The 17,993-nt window shown below is 37.9% G+C and overlaps 1 protein-coding gene across 28 annotated transcripts in view; it reads left to right on the forward strand.

The window, feature by feature from the left end:
• Nucleotides 1-17,993, forward strand: part of Patronin (patronin) — a 282,903-nt gene that overhangs the window by 237,748 nt on the left and 27,162 nt on the right. For 23 of the 28 annotated variants that reach the window (XM_065221870.1, XM_065221881.1, XM_065221891.1 and 20 more), the window contains 3 exons: nt 9,869-10,105; nt 10,165-10,405; nt 10,806-10,880. In XM_065221870.1, the coding sequence (XP_065077942.1) occupies nt 9,869-10,105; nt 10,165-10,405; nt 10,806-10,880 (553 nt within the window). The remainder of the gene's footprint in view (nt 1-9,868; nt 10,106-10,164; nt 10,406-10,805; nt 10,881-17,993) is intronic. The other 5 variants (XM_065221879.1, XM_065221886.1, XM_065221893.1 and 2 more) reach the window with 1 other exon arrangement.

Genomic DNA, 17,993 nt, shown 5'->3' on the forward strand with positions numbered 1-17,993 from the left:
TCCTAAAACCTTGCGATTTTTTCTATGTTGTTCAGAATCAAGAGATCAAAGCGTATTTAGAAAAAATCGCAAGGTTCTAGCACAATTTTTATAATGTGGCCACTTTATCGGTCAATTCAGATTATCCGGTGAACCAGGATATGGCCACCATATTCCAAAATATGTATTCCAAGTTAAATACGCTTTGATCTCTGGATTCTGAACAACATAGAAAAAATCGCAATTTCTGGAAAACACTAAAAATTATATGAACATTCGGAAAATGTGTGAGTATTTTAAGGGTTTTATATAATGAAAATTTCAAGAACATGAAAAAATTGTGAAAATTTAGCTATGTTTATTAGATAACATCTTCGAAGTTTCGTTAATTTAAAAAAAAAATGCAAGAAACTTTAAGCAAGCAACGATATCTTCAAGATATTCCAGAGAACTTCTAAGAAATTCAGACATTTTTAGATCGTTTCATGCTATTCAGTGATGTTTCGAGTACTTCGAGAGCGATCAGATAGCTACAGAACAGTCACAATAACTTTAAAAAAATGCAGCGCCTTACAAGGAGCTCCGTGGGTTATATGATATTCCGAAAATTCTATGATTGATCCGAAAGCCTCAGAAGCGTCATGGAATTATGATTTTATATCAGAAAATTGTCCGGGATATTAAACAAATTTAGAGAACTTCAGGGATGTTCAGATACGCTCAGGGAAAATTAGCGATTTAAGGCAAAGTTCCGTGGGCGTTTATAAAGTTTATAAAATTTAAGGAAAATTGTGGAAACTTCTAGGCGATTTGATTAGTTTCAGATAAAAATACTGAGAAATTCAGGGCAGTCTAGAGAACTTTAAGGAAATTCATAAATCTTTTGGGCAGTTCTAATAACATCCGGAAAGTCTAGACTATTGAAGAAGTTATGAGTTAGTTTCGATAATTTAAGGGAAGTTCGATAATTGAAAAAGAAAATTGCGAGAGCTTAAAGAAATTTCAGAACAATTTCGAACACTGTCAGAGTTGGGAAGCTTTAGTGCGATAATTTATTACCTAGGCAAAGTTCTGAAGAGGATAGATTGCTAGATGCTGCTAGTTGATTGGGTCAACCTGAGTACGGCAGTGGAAAAATTGAACAGTAATTTGACATTGGGCGAGGGGTCATTAATGCGACTATACTAATCAAATGTGCAATCCTTTACCTAACTCATACTTTGATGGATAAGGGAATGTGAGGTATGTCCTATAATCCACAGGCAACAGAGTGGACGTTGGACTTGCTGATATACTGTCTGCGGCTGTGGAATAGTTCTAGCGACGCTTATCACTATCTAAGGCTCCACGTTGCCGAAAGCATTTCTTCGAAAACTTCCCAGAACTGCGTAGATCTTCAAACATATTTCGAGAACTTCATAGAAATTAATGAAACTTAAGGGAACATCCGAGAACTTCAGGAACTTTCAAGAACATTAGCAACATGCGGGAGAATTTCAAAGAAGTTTAGGGAGCTCCAAAAATGGGAAGAATTTACGGGAGAGTTCAATTTCATTAGTTTCAGATAATTGATGGGAAATTTTAAGAAGCTCCCAGATTTTCAGAAAACTTCATAGATGATAAGAAAATTATTGAGGTCTTTACAAAAGTTCAGAAGTTCACGGAAGCTTAAACATTTTTAGGACAGTTCAATTACATTCAGCTTCATGAGAATAGCAGCATCGGTGGTGTAGTGGTAAGCGTGATTACCTCTCACCCCAGCAGGCCTGGGTTCTGCCGGGATGTTCTGAGGCATAACATTTCTGCTCACGGGAAGGGAAGTAAAGCCGTTGGTCCCCGGTTCATAAGTTTGATGGGTCGATATGTAGGGCCCGGGTGTGTGAGCTGCCTCCCTGGTGTCGGTAGCGTTGGTGCTCAGCACGGAATACAAATCAAGAAAAAAAAAGAAGCTTCATGAAAACTGCAAAAAGAGAAGTTCTGAAAATTAACAAAATAACATAAAACTTCATAGCAGTTCCGAGAAATTACATGAATTTTAATGAAGTTTCGAGAACTTCAGCGAATTGTTAAAACTTTATAGAAGATCCATAAACGTTAGGAAAATTGTGGAAACTTCAGGAATTCCGAAAAAGATCAGGGAAGTTTAAAAAATTGATGTATTGTTAGCACTAGGCTAGCTTCTCAAACTACAAAAGAATCTCAATGAAGTTTCATTAACTTCAGGAAATATTGGGAATTTTCAAGCAGTTCCTGAAGACCTCAGAATAGTCCATTCCTTATTCAACGGAGATTTCTTGTGAGAATTCACTTGGAGTTTTCTCAGCATTTACTTTGCATTCTCCCGAAACTCGCATGGAATTATTCTAGAAATTCTAGAAATATGCTGGTGATATTTTTTAGCGAATTCAGAGAAGTATTCCATTCTCTGAATTCTCTAAAAAATATCACCAGAATATACTTAAAATACTTCTCGCCGCAATTCCATTGAAATATTCCTCAAAATTTCGTTGGAACTAATCTCCGAGTTATTTTTTCTATTAATTTTCCTCGAAAATAACATGAAATTCTCTTCAGTGAGAAAACCTTTGGAAAGTTTCCAATAATTTTCATTGTATTTATTTCATATTTCCTTTTGAATCTCACTTCTTCCCTTGGAATACTCACATTGAAAGTCTCATTAGAGTTCATTTGTTTGACAAATTTGCCTGGAATTCTTTTGCGAATTCCTTTGAAGATTTTATGGAGTCATTTTCAGATTTCACTGTAATTCTCCTTTTAGCATCCACCTAAGTATTCTTCAAAAATTTCCAAGATCTTATTCTCCGGATTCGTTTTCTCCCACAAGCTTCATGAAATTATCCTCGGAATGCTTTTGGAATTTTCCGCTGAAGTTCCCAGGAGTTCAGCGCTTCAGAATTTCACATGATTTTTCATTAAAATTCACTTTAAATTCAATTCAGGGTTTTCTTGAAATTCTACTCAAAACTGTGAAGCCTGAGATGAAATCTAAAATTACTCAGAACTACCTTGAACGAAGATTGCACTTGATGTCTTTCTCAAAGACTTTTTCCCAGAATTGGAATGAGGTCCTTAGAAATTAATATTAAATTTTACGAGGAATTTATCTTCCAGATTCTAGAAACTCTCTTGAAGTTTTATAACTTTTAAGTTCAGGATTTTAAAAAATAGTTCAAATTTAAAATTTGTGTGAAATATGTAAATTAAAAAAAAAAAACCTTTTTAAGTCTCTGAATATTTAAAATTTATTTACTGAAGATTAATCAACTCTTGATCTATGAAGTGCAATGTGTGAATGAAAATAACGAAATGTTTTTATTTTAAAATACTTTCTTTTCTTCAAAATATCCTTGGTAAGAAACAGTGTTGCCAAAATCATCGATCAAATAATATTTTTCCGCTCTCATACGCTCTCAATATCACACGTGATATTAAACCAAAATATCATGCTTGATATTGATTGTACAAGCTCCTTTGATATTGCGAGACTATTCACAATGTGCAAAAATCATGCTGAGAGCTGACTCGACACAAAAACGATTCCGTTGCACATCGTTTTCTTAGAAAGAGAAAGTATAGTTTGCTATCTCTTTTTACTCTTCACCGATGGCAGACACGAAGGGACAGCTGCCAGTCGTTATGGAAGCTTCGGTTTCGTTCGGGTGTAAAGCAAAAATCATTAAACTCAATCTCACCACAATTTGGTGAGATTTGCAGCTGGTGAGTTTTGTTTGCTTGATATTCCGAGCTGTGATATCACAGCTTGCAAAATCAACCGCAATTGTTTGCTTGTTGATTTTTGTTTACGAAAATTAAGCGTGATCTTTGGCATTGGTGAGATTTGATTTTTGGATATTTTTCCAACACTGGTAAGAAAATTAATAAATTCCCTGAGAAATAATGAGATTCCCTGAGACTTCCAGGTATTTTCAGGAAAAAAAATCCCTGAAGATTCCTGGTTTTACAGGTAGTATACACCATGGAGTATACCATGGGTTTGGTCATAAACTTTCTATTGAAACTTTCGATTTATAGGTTCATATCGTACATAAGTGTTTATGAGATACTAATGGATTAAGTCTAAAATATCAATAATTTATTTGGTGTGCCATCAGAACGACTACTTCTCTTCTCTTAGCTCCCTTTTTAGTAGCTTTTTTACAACTATAACTATAGAATAATTTGTGTAGTTTTAGGAAATAGCACAAAGAGAATGACAATTTTGAATTGGGCTGAATTTTTTCGCCCTTTTAATATTTTGTAATTTTTTAAGGTGACAAAATAAAAATAAAATTTGCATCAGCCTAATCGAATACGATTGAGCCGAAGTGATCACTGGGTTAAATGGTTCATTACAGAATTTTCCCTGCATCTAGAATTTGTGTCAGCGAGTCAAAAATTGTAAATTTTCTAACTACTTTGAAAATTTGCTCAGAACTGATGACAGGATTTCTATAGAATTTTTTCATTAAATTCCTTTAGAATCAATTTAGAAGTTCTTTTAAGAATTCCTATTATAGATTTGACATTCGCTTTCTGGAAGTCTCTTTAAAAAATTATCATTATAACAGTCCAAAAGCCAAGAGCTGACAGCCAATACTTTCAAAAAAAAAAATATGGAATCCATTCTAAGATTCCCTTCAGTTTGTTAATGATTCTTCCAAGAGTTCAATTTAGCTTTCTTCCATAATTCTATTTAAAACTTACTTGAATTCTCTATGCAATATACCTCAGAATCGTCTTGAAATTCTGCTCAGAGTTATCATGGAGTTATCCTCTATATTCTTCTGAAAATTCACTTGGAGTTCTCCTATGAATTCTCTAGAAACTTTTCTCGAGATGCCCTTGGAGTTATTCTTGGAATCAAGGATGTATCGCTCTTTTGGAACTTTTTCATCACTTTTTAATATTGAATCGTTAAATTACGTTAAATGCAATTTTATTTTCAGTTAACCCATCTTAAACTTGAGAGTGGTCTCGAGTACACCTTCAGTGAAAACGCAGAGTGTGGAAATGTTGATTAATAGCATTAAACTATCTATTCACGAAGAGTTAACTGAAAATTCAACTTGATTTTACGTTAGCATTCTATAATAAAAGGTAATGAAAATGCCCACAGAAGAGCGATCCATCCCTTGGAATTTTCAAAACTCTTCTCCGAATTATTTTGAAAGTGTACCCCCAAAACTTGATTGATTAGTTAATTTACGCAAAATTCCAATGAAACTCACTATTGAATTCACTTTCAATTATGTTTCGAATTTCCTCAGAATTCAATACACTCAAAACTTCCTTTGAATTTTCATCATAACTCTCTATTCATTGGGATTGTATCTGGAATCCTCATCACAATCGTCATGGAATTTCCCAAAGACCTACATAAAATTTCTACTCTGAACTTAAACTTACACAGTTAACTTCTAGTCAAATTCTTTTAACAATTAACTTCTAGTCAAACTCTTTTAACAATTGAATTCTAGTCAAACTCCGCAGGAATTTTTCACTGAAGTACCTTGTTATATATAGAATTTATTCCAAAATCTCTTTAAAATCCCTTTGGAAATTTCATCTAAATTTTCATAATAATTCTTCAAAGAGACTGTATCCTGAAAATCTAGTCAGCCCAACTGCATTGAATTTTTTTCGAAGTGTGTTTTTCCCCTATTAGTCATTGAAATTTTCAAAATTTTCCGATTTCCCGATACATTGGTCACTCTGACTTCCTGTAATAACATGTTTTAAATCCCAATTATCTCACACTCTAAGGGGTGAGGGGGTTTCAGGGCCCGAGGAAACAACCCGCGATACCCGTTAGAGATGTCTTGGCGAGCCGAGACCTCGACTATTTGAATTTAATTTATGTGTTTTTAAAACGGATAGATTTGAGGATTTAGTAGTTAGTGTCATCTTGTGTTCTCCCAAGTTGTTAGCTGCCGATCGGTGTACCCCCATGTTTGTCTTTTTCATTAAAGTGTCCCCTAGTTCGAGATCAAGAGCACATTGCTTTCCAAACCTTGTGTTCATAATCCCTACCCTGCCATCCATTTGTTACAATTTGTCACCCCTAACCTCGAGATTGCCGCGAGTAATCGGCCCCCGCTTTACTAACGTTAGTTTTAAGTAATTTTTTCATCTAATCAATGAATATCGGCTCCGCAAAGCTACAGCAAATGAGCCTGGAAAAATAAACGAATTATTAAAAAAAGGGGGTGAGGGGGCTGTAAGATTCTGTGACAAGCAATACATTAGGTATAGGAAAAACATTACGAAAGCGAGAATGTGAGTTATGTTTTCTCCTAAAATTCTTTTTTTTCGGGTGCCTTGATAGATTGTGTCAATGGTGGTGCGCAATAGCGACAGCCTAAAAGATGTGTGATATTTGTGCCGCAATGGTACGCTTGCTCTTATCCTGATTGGAAATCATGGTAGATCCTTCCGAGGGTCATTCTATGTGTCGTCGTCTCTCCGGATTTAAATGGTGATATTGACTCACGATCAAGTGTTCGTAGTAGTCGTAGCGGTTTGTATGTAGTGATATCAAGGGCTCGGTGGCCTAGTGATGACCGTTTTGCATACTGAGAAGAGGATCATGGGTGTAATTTCAGGAGGTCACACATCAAGGAGGTGCTTTCTCTTTAGTTTCGAAACACGGCCGCATGATTTATCAAATCGATTCCATTTCAATAGCGTCATGCCACCGGGCTTCAACAATGCGATCGTTCTTAATGGTTTGTTGTAATGTGAGAAGCTCGATGACTTAGTAGCAACCGTTTTTGCTTATTGAGCAGAAGATCATGCGTTAAATCTCATGCTCCTTTCTATTAAAGATTTTTTGTAGAAGAGAACGTAGAAAACCAGCTACTGATAGTACTCGGTTGTTGCTGGTGGGAACACAATTCTGCTATCGTTGAAATACGACGTAGTTGAGTTCTGTCGGGAATTTTCTTTTTTTTTGTGCTCTATTAGAGTGATTTTTAACCACTTCTGGACTAGTTCATCACCAGTTCTGTCGGCGGGGATATAATTCCATTTAATTAACTTTATGTTATTAGTCTTAAACGATCGTCGTTTGTAATGGTTTGTTGTGATGAAGGAGCTCGGTGGCCTAGTGACGACCGGTTTGCTTACTGCGCATAAGATTGTGGGTTCGCCCTTTTTTCATGACATAAGCTTTTATTAGGCCTTAAAAAATTGCAAATATTATAAAGGTGAATCTTGATCCAACAAATCCTACGGACTAACAAAATCCCCCCCCCCCCCCCCTTAGAGCTGCTCATAAACCACGTAAAGGGTGAGAGTTTTGTCGCGGAAGGGGAGTCTAAAACCCCTAAAAATGGTAGTTTATGAACAGCCCCTTAAATGGGGACGCAGAGGTAAACGGTCTTCAGAATTTTTTTGGAATTAGTTCTATAATCCTCTTTGAATTCTGAATGCTTCATATCAGAATTCGCTTAAATTTATCTTTATAATTGATCATTTTGTCAAGTTTCTGCATTCATGTTCCATCAGATGTCACAGCTGTTGTTTGCGGTGACATCTATCGGAAACTAGACACAATCTATTTTCCTATAATTGTTCACAGAGGACACTGCAGTGCAAAACATGTCTGGTACCTCTATATATGCATTTAGATTATTATTCGAAGTCCCTCCTTTTTTACACATTCTGCACACAAAATAGCTCACCCCTCACAGAATTTCCCGCCGAATTTTATGTATGGGGCGGGGCATAAAGTATCTTTTGCGCAGAATATGTAAAAAAAGAGGGACTTCAAATGTTAATGCAAATGCATATATAGAGGTACCAGACATGTTTTGTAGTGTCAGGTACTCTATTTTGTAATCTGTGAAAGGGAAATCAGAAATCGAGTGTCAACAAAATACATGGCATGTTGAGAGATTGAGCTCGTGGGGACTGGTAGTAAACCAGGTAAAATTGTATGGGGAAAAATCATTTTTATTTAATTGTAGCTTGTTTAACAATAATTTCCGGGAAAAAAACTGAACGACATAGTCCCTGATTAATTTCTTTAGGTTGTCGCTCACTTTTTTTCACCTGAATATGCACCGAAAGCGAATTATTCCCACTTCTCTCAATTTCTATATGGGGATTTTTATCAATTCCTACCAGCGGAACAGCGCCATCTCTGTGGAAAATGGTCGAACAAAATGATTAATTATCTTTAAACTTAAATTCCTTAGAAGTTCCTTGTAATAAATCTCAAAACTCCCCTAGACCGTAAGGTCTCTAAACTTAGCTCGTAAGGCGTTTGAGCTCGATTAACACTTAAAGTTAACCCATCAGGTCTCTGAGGTTGATCCAAGAGATATATGGGGTTAACTTATCTCTGAAGTTCTCCCAATAATATCTCTAAAGTTTCCGAAACAGGCTTTTGTAGTTAACCAGTAAAGTCTTTGGAGATGATGACTAACAAGGTATCTGGAATTAATAACTATGACCTTTTAATTATTACTCAATTTTCCTTAGTAACTTCTTCATGAGAGTGTGGAACTTTTCAATCGTATTTCTGATGATTAAAAAGCAAATAAATAGCTTGGCGTTGTACAAGCAAATAATGGTTGCTCTTGTGTAAAAAACCAATACCTTCAAGAGTTTATTTGTGGAGCCTCTCAACCAGAGAAAATCAGAAGCCCATACACGACTATAGAAAACGCCCCAAATTTGAGTTTAGTTCACCCATAATCGCCAAAATTGCACGAACTCAACGATGAGTAAATTTGCCTCATGTTTTCCTGTGGAAAAACTAAAAAATCTACCGGAAAATGAGGAAAATTGACGAACATTTTACTCAGTGTAGGAGTTTTACCAATAGAGTGAGAGAATCCAATCTTTACTTTTCAAATATTCGGGAATTATTTCCTGGACAAACCTAGAAAAAAAACATGAGGCAAATTTGCTCATTGCTGAGTTCCTGCACTTTATGTGATTTATGAGTTAACTAAACTCAAATTTGGGTCGTTCTCATTGGCCGTGTAGGAGACGTTCAGGGACGCTTCTGCATTCATCAGGGGATCTTCAGAAAACTTTCAGGAAACCGTGAGCAACTTTTTGGGCAGTTTATCGAATTGCCTTCCTGGACATTTCCACGAAATCGAAAAGAAAAAAAAAGTTTCTGATGGTCCCAGGTGTTCTTTTGAGTTACTTTCCCTGGGAAGCTTAAGTGTAAACAGTGTTGGCACCGCTCTCATACACTCTCAATATCACGCTTGATAATGGAACAAAGTGGAAGTGACGGTAGTTTCGGGTCGCGTTCGGATGTAAAGCAAAAATCATAAAACTTAATCTCATCACTCACTCACGCCAAAGTCACGAGTTCAAATCTCACCACCGGACAAGTCACGAATGACCCAAGAGCGTTAAAGTGACTATAATTCTCATCACTGTTTGGTAAGAATTGTTACATTAGCTGATGAGTTTTGTTAGCTTGATATTCATAGCTTGTAATATCATCCGCATTGGCTTGCTTGTTTGATTTTTGTCTACTAAAATCAAGCGTGATCTTGGGCATTGGTGAGATTTGATTTTTTAATATTTCCCCTTATTCTGCGAGTCACGTGACTCTCTGTCACCGGTGAGGTGACAATTGTCACCTCGTGTGAGGTGACTCTCCATGTAAATCAAATGGCTATTGTCACCTCACCGGTGAGAGAGAGTCACGTGACTCGCAGAATAAGGGGGAGAGAGTCACGTGACTCGCAGAATAGGGGGGATTGTTCCAACACTGGGTGTAAATTCTTGAGAAACTAAGAGATCAATAAATGAACTTGTACCACTCTCTACCCCCTTACTACCACGCATTTGAGTACGCGACGCCGATGCATTATCCAACTAAAACCATGTCATTTTGCAGAACTCCGTCGACGAGATGGAGCGAAGGAAGGAGAAAATCATGTTACTCTCGCTGCAACGGCGGCAACAAGCCGAGGAAGGCAAAGCTCGCAAGGAAATCGAAGCGATGCAGCGGCGGGAGAAGGAACGGGAAAAGGAAGATGAAAAGGCGCGCAAAAAGGAGGAACAGTTTGCCAGGCGGCAAGCCATCCTCGAAGCGCACAAACTCAAAAAGGCCATCGAAGAAGCGGAGAGAGAAGTGAGCTACCTCAAGTTACGTAAAATTCAACAATTCAATAACTTTTGCGTTCAATTCAGGGTAAGACCATCGATCGGGAACTACTGATCAAGCACCAACAGCACCAAGCCCAGCTGCACCAGTCATCGGCCGGCGGAAGCATGCACCAAACTTCGTCGGCACCGGCGGCCAAGATGCGACCTCAGAAGCTCAACCGGCCGCGCCCCAAAACGATACACGTCGAAACGGGTTCGGTGGATCTGAGTGAAACCTCCAGCCTCAGTAGTCGGGGTAAGAAGGGATCCAACTCAAATCTGACCGGTAAGTACCCGCTAGGCAGTTTATTCTTTACGCGGATGTCTGTGTCGTTTTCAACCCCCGTTTGAAAAATGAAACACCATTCCAAGAGACGGAAGTTTTTGGTTGTTCTCCCCTCCCCCTAACTGTTCAAGCTATCAAGCGAGACACGTTTCTTTTATCTTGTTAATTGTTTACAACTTACTATTAGTTCAGTATCTTCCTAAGTTTAACAAAACAACCATATTTTCCCTCTAATTTGTACTTATTTCAATTTTGGTTTCATTTTCCTATATTACGTAACATTATGTTGTGCTTTTGTGTGCGTGTGTGTACGCGGGGAACCTGTCTACCTACCTACCTACCTACCTACATACCTACGTACCTACAATCATCGTAATCATCAACATCATCGGGGGTTCAGGAATCGGCCTGCACAGCTCGAACTCCATGCGACGAGATTACTACCGGGGATCGCAGGATTCATTAGCGATAAGAGGTAATGTATATACGTTGCTGCTGCTGCTGTTGTAGTAGGTTGGTCCTTTTAGTTTTAGTCGGTTTATTTCATTAAGATTTCGTTCATACTTGAATCCATTGTTTTGTTTATTTTAATTTTATTTTATTGTTAGTATGATTTGGTTGGAGTTTATGAAGTTTTGTAAGTTGTCTCGCGTCCTCTGTTAGTGTATTGCGTGCAGTGATCGTCCTGCGTTGCCGTGGAATGTAGTTGTTTAGCTTGTATTGTTGTAAGTTTCACCGACGTTATGCATGAGGGCCCTTCTCTATGGTGATGGTTTTTCTTATGGCTAGGATTTGAATAATTTTAAGGGATTAAGTGGGTGAAAAATCACAATGATTTCGTAATAAGTAAGAACGGCAGCTGGTAGCAGGTCAACTTTTTAAAGAAAGAAACACGTCAATGTCATCATTTTAAGTAGCATCAGGGGTGACATTAGGGCAAAATTGAAAAAAATATGTTGATGCAAATATCTTGAATATACAGAAAATGATGACTAGAATATGTGCCTTGAACTCCTTGAGTAAAGTGTAGATAACATTAATTATCAACTCTATACTTTCATCTCCTCATCTTTCGTATAAAATGACATATTGCGCATTTTAGCTTATTAGACAACAGCACAAAAAGCAGATCAATCATAAAATCAGAAAATCGAAAAAGTCTTATTTTTTAGGCTGTGTTCCAATTGATGAAGGTTCACTTAAATTAGACAGATGGGAAATTTTCAAATAATCCTGCTATCCCTCCAGACTTAATACTGACCGACAAGGAATCAATATTGACAAACACCTTCATAGTAGTCACCGCTCAGAAATAAAACCGAATAGTCGAGCAGTTGCAAATCTGGAGCAAAATAGTGCTCGAATATTCAAACTGTAACTCAGCATTGCTTTGGTAAATTTTCACTTAAATTTGACAGATGGAAAATTTTCAAATAACCCTGCCAACTTATTTCTGACTGACAAGGAATCAATTTTGACAGAAACCTTCTCGAAACGGCGCCGGTGGTGTAGTGGTAAGCGTTATTACCTCTCACCCCAGCAGGCCTGGATTCAATCCCAGTTGGCGCCGCCGGGATGTTCTGAGGCATAACATCTCTGATCACGCCTTCCTTCGGATGGGCCGAAGGTTGAAAGCCGTTGGTCCCCGGTTCATGAGTTGATGTGATGGGTCGATAGGTAGGTGTGGGAGCTGCCTTCCTGGCACGTCGGTAGCATTGGTGCTCAGCACGGAAAACAAGATCGACGGAAAAAACAAACCAAAGGAAAAAAAAAAGAAACCTTCTCGAAAATCGACCGATCAACGACAGAGATTTTAATTTATTTGTGTCAGTGTCATTTGGTGAATTATTACTTAAATTTGACATTTCGAAAATTAATTAAGATGTTCGAAAATCCCTCTGTTTTTGTTGATCGGCCGTTTTTCGAGAAAGCTTCTGTCAACATTGATTCCTTGTCTGTCAGAAATAAGTCTGCTGGAATACCAAGGTTATTTGAAAATTTTCCATCAGTTATATTTAAGTAAAAATTCACCAACACTGAGTTGCAGTTTGATTATTCGAGCACGATTTTGCACCAGATTTGCAACTACTCGACCATTCGGTTTTATTTCTGAGCGTGTTTGAAACACGAATGGAACTCTGTTTCACATTTCTTTGGATGTATTTATTGATGTTTCTCATAAATGTTCCGATAACTTCATAGAAGTTGAGAAGATCCAATAGAAATTTGGGAATTTTACAGACATTTTGGGAACTTCTGAGAATTTTATAGAAGTTCGAAGAACTTCACTTAAATTACGAAGAGCTTCACAAAAAAATTGGAGAACTTCATAGAGAACCGTAAACTGCATAAAAATTGTATTTTTTTTTAACTTTCAGGGAGCATGATTGAAGTTTAGGTAATTTCAAAGTGAGAGGTATTTCATAAAAGATCGGGGAACATCATCGTAGTTCTAAGAATTTCATAGTATATTACAGAACTTCATGGAAATCCATGGTTCTGCAACAGAATTTCATGAAAGCGCTTGCGTCTTTACATCAAGAAATATTTTCTCATATGATACCAGAAATTTATCCAATGATCTTCAGGCGTTCTAAGATCCCCATGAAGTCGTTTAATATTTAAATATCCAACTATCTAACAATCTAAATCCCATCTCTCTGCTATCCTCTCATATGATACCAGGCAGCTCAGAAATGATCACATGTGTTTTAAGATGTCTATAAAGTCCTCTGGATACCTTTTCAAGACTTCAAGTTGATCTGGTACTTGCAGGCATGTGCCACGAGGGAGGGCTTACTGTACGTGGTGTTTGCGCGTGATGGATTCCCGCGTACACCGTCTTGGTCTTTCCGCAATGGACCGATGAACTGTCGATCGGTAATGATAAAATCGAGGTACTTTCGGGACCTGTCTTAAAACACGGGCCAAGAAGTCTATCTTGCGCGCGAGCCAATGGTCGTCCTCCAGAGCACCAAAGGCGTAAAAAACCTAACATAATGAAGATCTCAAACTATCCAACAATTCAAATCACATCTCCCAGATATTCTCTCATGATACCAGGTGACTCAGAAAATATTCCAAAGACCTTCAGGTGATCAGAGATCTGCGAAATATTCTCAGGATCTTCTCATTACAATTCCATGGCGACGCTGCACGCTATTGAATGCTTCTGGATTTGTTCCGCTGGTCCCAGAGCAATGGCCGGAACATATTCCGGTGAGTATGGGTCTTCATCAGACCAGAGCTTTTCATAAACGTGCCAAACCCACCATGCGATAAATCAATTCACATGAGAATTCAAAAATAAGATCAATAAGAGTCATGATGAGTGACCAGCACCATGTAGACCACACCCGGACATGTTCCAGGTATCCCCAGGGAAGTGGTAAATCCTATTTAAATCAAAATCCTTCAAGCGATACATCAAATCACATAAGAATTCAAAGCCATATCCATTGGCGGTCAAACTGAGTATCGTAAGAACTATATTGGCCACATCCGGACATGTTCCAGATACCCTAGGAGAAGTGGACAAAATCTGTCTTGAGACAGTTTGAAATTTTAAAACTGTCGAGTAGTTTGAAACAATTGCGCTCACTCAGCATTGCGAACGGAATGAGGCAGTAGTTTCAGGTAGAGAGGGTCTAGTGTAAGAAAGGAGTGGACTGACTGTTTTAAGCCAAACGAACTATCAAAATCTGTCAAAGTTAGAGTCAATCGAGCAGCGCCTATCTTGATTGCGTTGGCAGTGTTGCTAGAAACCATCTAGGCATACACTCTTAGCTACAATTACCTAAAATTATCGATATTTTTTACTTTAAATATGCTATTTTTTAGTATAAATTAGGACATATTTAACGTCAATTATTGGTAATCCATGATTTCCAATAATATAGGTATTTGCACTTTCTTCGGTTGTCGGTAATTTTTACCGATATCTAGGTATTCTTTACCGACTTTAAGGTATGAGCGAGCATTTTAGCGTGTAGGTTGTCAAGTCAGTTTGATTACAATTCGCTGCGCTCTTATACTAGACCCTTTCTAGTTTCAGGTTGTGTTCCAATTGCTGAATAACTTAAAACTGACGCTTCGAAAATAAATAAAAATGTTCGAAAATCCTTCTGTTGTTGCTTAACCAGAAAAAATAGCCATACAATTACCATAAAATTAAATACATTTTAAAAAACGCCCTGCTCAATCTGGAGACACTGGAGAGCAGGGTGAATAGTGATGTCCTAGACAAGGTTACAATTGAATGATTAAATTTATTCAAGTGAATCTTCATGATCCAAAGGGTGCATCAGCAGTGCTCAGTAGAAGACTTACTAAAGAAAAATGGATGTGGCTTTGAATCCAAATTCCTGGGCTAATAATGGTAGAGTATTGGGATGCTCTTCAAATAATTGTAGACTTTTGTATGACGAAAGTCAATCTAAACTAAGAACTGCAATTTTAGTAAATCGGAGAACGAAATTCGTCCCAATTACTGAATTTTCGGTTGAGATATCGTAGCGATCAAGATGTAGGTTCCAACGACACGAGGAAAAACGAAGGTATGTGTTGCTTGAGCTTATTTCCCAGGAGATGTCGATGGCGTCCCTCCTTCTTCGGTCGCAAATTTTGTCAACTACTGTAAACAAAATAAACACTCAATTTATAATAGTGTGCGATGCAAATGCTCATCACATAATGTGGGGAAGTTCCGATATTAATAAAAGAAGTGAGGACCTTTTGAATGACATGTCTATTAACGATATTGACATATGTAATAGAGGGAAAACTAACTGGGACCTCTATCGTTTTGATTGAAAGAATGATAATTCAACTAATGACATTCAAATAAAGACGCACTCACAATTAGAAAGTGCTTCTGATGCGATCATTAACACAATGACCCCACCATATCATGCTAGTTGCCCTATCCAACATAGATCATCTAATAGGGATGTTCCTTGGTGGAACGACAAGCTGGCTAAATTGAGGAAGATGTGAAGACGATTGTTCAATAGAGCTAAAGCTACTTCAGATTGGGGTCAATACAAAAAAGGTCCTAACTGAATACAACAGAGAATTGAGACGAGCTAAACGGAAGGATTCGAGACAGGCATCAATAACGCTCCAGCAGATGCAAGGATGCATAAAGTTCTTTCAAAAGACCATTCAAATAGTCTTGGCAGCCTAAAAAAATGAAGATGGTAGTTTAACTGCAGACTCTTCTGAAACACTGGAAGAAATGATGAGGACTCACTTCCCATAGACGACTCCATTTTCACATGAAGTACAAGGATTTTGAAATGGCGAGATATAAATGGTCAATAGATGCCTATCAGAAAGCTTGTGAAATCTTCACGCCATCTACAGTTGAACCTTTCAAATCTGCCGGGAAAGATGAAATTCCAGCACTACTTCAACAGGGGAAAGAAACGCTCAACCCCCTCCTTACTGAACTATCCAAAGCCAGTGTTACTCTGAGCTACATATCAAAAGGATGGAGAAAGGTTCGAGTTGTTTTCATTCCAAAAGCTGGAAAAAGAGATAAAACGAATCCGAAAGCCTTAAGACCCATAATCCTTTATCTGTTCTGTTAAAGACAATGGAAAAAATTCGAGATGATTTTGTCAAATCATCAAGTTTAGCGAGGTTACCTCTTAGCAAATTCCAATTTGCTTATCAATCAGATAACGGCTCTACAATCGCTAGTTCATAAAATCGAGAAATCGCTTAAAGCCAAGGAAATAACCGTGGTTGCTTTTCTCGATATTGAAGGTGCATTCAGCAATGCATCCTACAGTTCAATGCGTTCAGCTATGGAAGCAAAGGGCTTGGATAACTGCCTTATTAATTGGATAATGGCAATACTCACAGATCGAGAAATATCTGCTGACCTTGGAGTTGCCCAATCAACTATAAGATCGGTGAAGGGTTGCCCTCAAGGAGGGGTACTATCACCATTATTGTGGTCCTTAGTAGTGGGCGAACTTCTTAAAAGTTTGGCGGAGCAAGGTTTCGAGGTGATTGGTTAAGCAGATGATGCGGCCAACTCTGAAAATCGCAAACTTCGCGTATGAAGTAACGTAAAAACACTTTGAATGTAACAACTCAAGGCGGGAGTAGCCGTCAACAATGCTGATGATGGTACAGCACGCAATAACCACCCTACTGCTTTCTCTCTGAGATGACCACGTTGGTCATGACGAGAGGAGCAACACAATAGTTGGGTAAAGGCATTGCATTATAACACACCATCGACTGGAAATGCTTTCGGCAACGTGGGGCTTTAGGTAGTGATGAAACGTCGCTAGAACTATTCCACAGCCGCAGACAGTAATGAGCAAAAGGCGGACGCTCATCTTTTGCCTGTAGACTTGAAGACATACTTCAAGCAAATATATTATATTAACAATATGATTCACTCTTTTGCTTAGCTGGCGAACCGAATTTTTAGCGATGAAAGCACCTCTGTGGCCAAAAAGGCTACCAATGTATTTGGTTTATCGTCACGAGGGGTAAACCAAATGAAAATTTGTTTAATATTTCAAATTAATGTATTTCAGCATTTTATTTTATTTGATGACAACAGTGACATGTCAGTCAAATTTTAAAGTAATATACACAATGTAATTAATGAAAATAATTTGACTCTTACTTTTGTAATAAGTGCTATATTCGCACCCCTCGATTGTAATTGAATGATTGTTGCAGACCTTTTTCAAGGTCTCCGCGTACATCGTACTGGTTAGGCAAAAGGTGTGCGTTTGACTTTATACTGTCGCATGAATGGTCCTTTGCTCATTTTCAACTTCTATTCAATTTTCATACTGCCGTACTCTAACGGAACTATCCACCTACCCTCTTCTAAAGATCATTAACTAGCTAATAAATTATCACACTAAAGCTTCACGTTAGCATTTACAACCGGCTATGAAAATACGATTTCTAATCGGTTAAAAACTGCGCTCAACATGAGATCTTCAAGTGGTGTAGGAGAGAGGGCTTAAAACTTTCACCAAAAGAACACAAGTTATGTTGGTACAGTCTACTCTAGATGGGGCTCAAATTGAGTTCGCGGAAGAGACTAAATACCTAGGTGTTACTTTGGACCGGAAACTAAATTGGAACTCTCATCTCGATAAGGTTATCACAAAGGCCAGGAATGCGCTATCGGTTTGCAGTAAAGCTGTTAGGAAAACATGGGGACTACGACCAAATATGGTATACTGGATATATTCAGCAATAGTTCGACCAAAAATTACCTATGCTTCACTGACATGGTGGCCCAAAATAAATGAAGTAGCCGCTCAAAAGAAGTTAGGAAAACTGCTAAGACTTGCTTGTATATCAATGACAGGGGCAATGAAAAGTTTACTATCTGTGCCTTGGATGCCCCTTCTCAATCTTCCGCCCTTCATCAATTTGTTAATTTACTGGCAGAAAGAAAGTAGGGAAATTTACGTATTCTCGGCAACCTAAGCAGCGACCTTCCTTCTATAGCCTTTTTCTCTATGGAACGCACACATATGCAGTATTGGTTTGTTTACAATCTTTTGCTGCCAGCTGCTCTAACAATTTCAGTCGAAAGAATTGT

Source organism: Ochlerotatus camptorhynchus, unplaced genomic scaffold (assembly GCF_037179485.1).
Source record: "Ochlerotatus camptorhynchus isolate MF236.1 unplaced genomic scaffold, CSIRO-AGI_Acam_v1.1 ptg000150l, whole genome shotgun sequence".
Lineage (NCBI taxonomy): Eukaryota > Metazoa > Arthropoda > Insecta > Diptera > Culicidae > Ochlerotatus > Ochlerotatus camptorhynchus.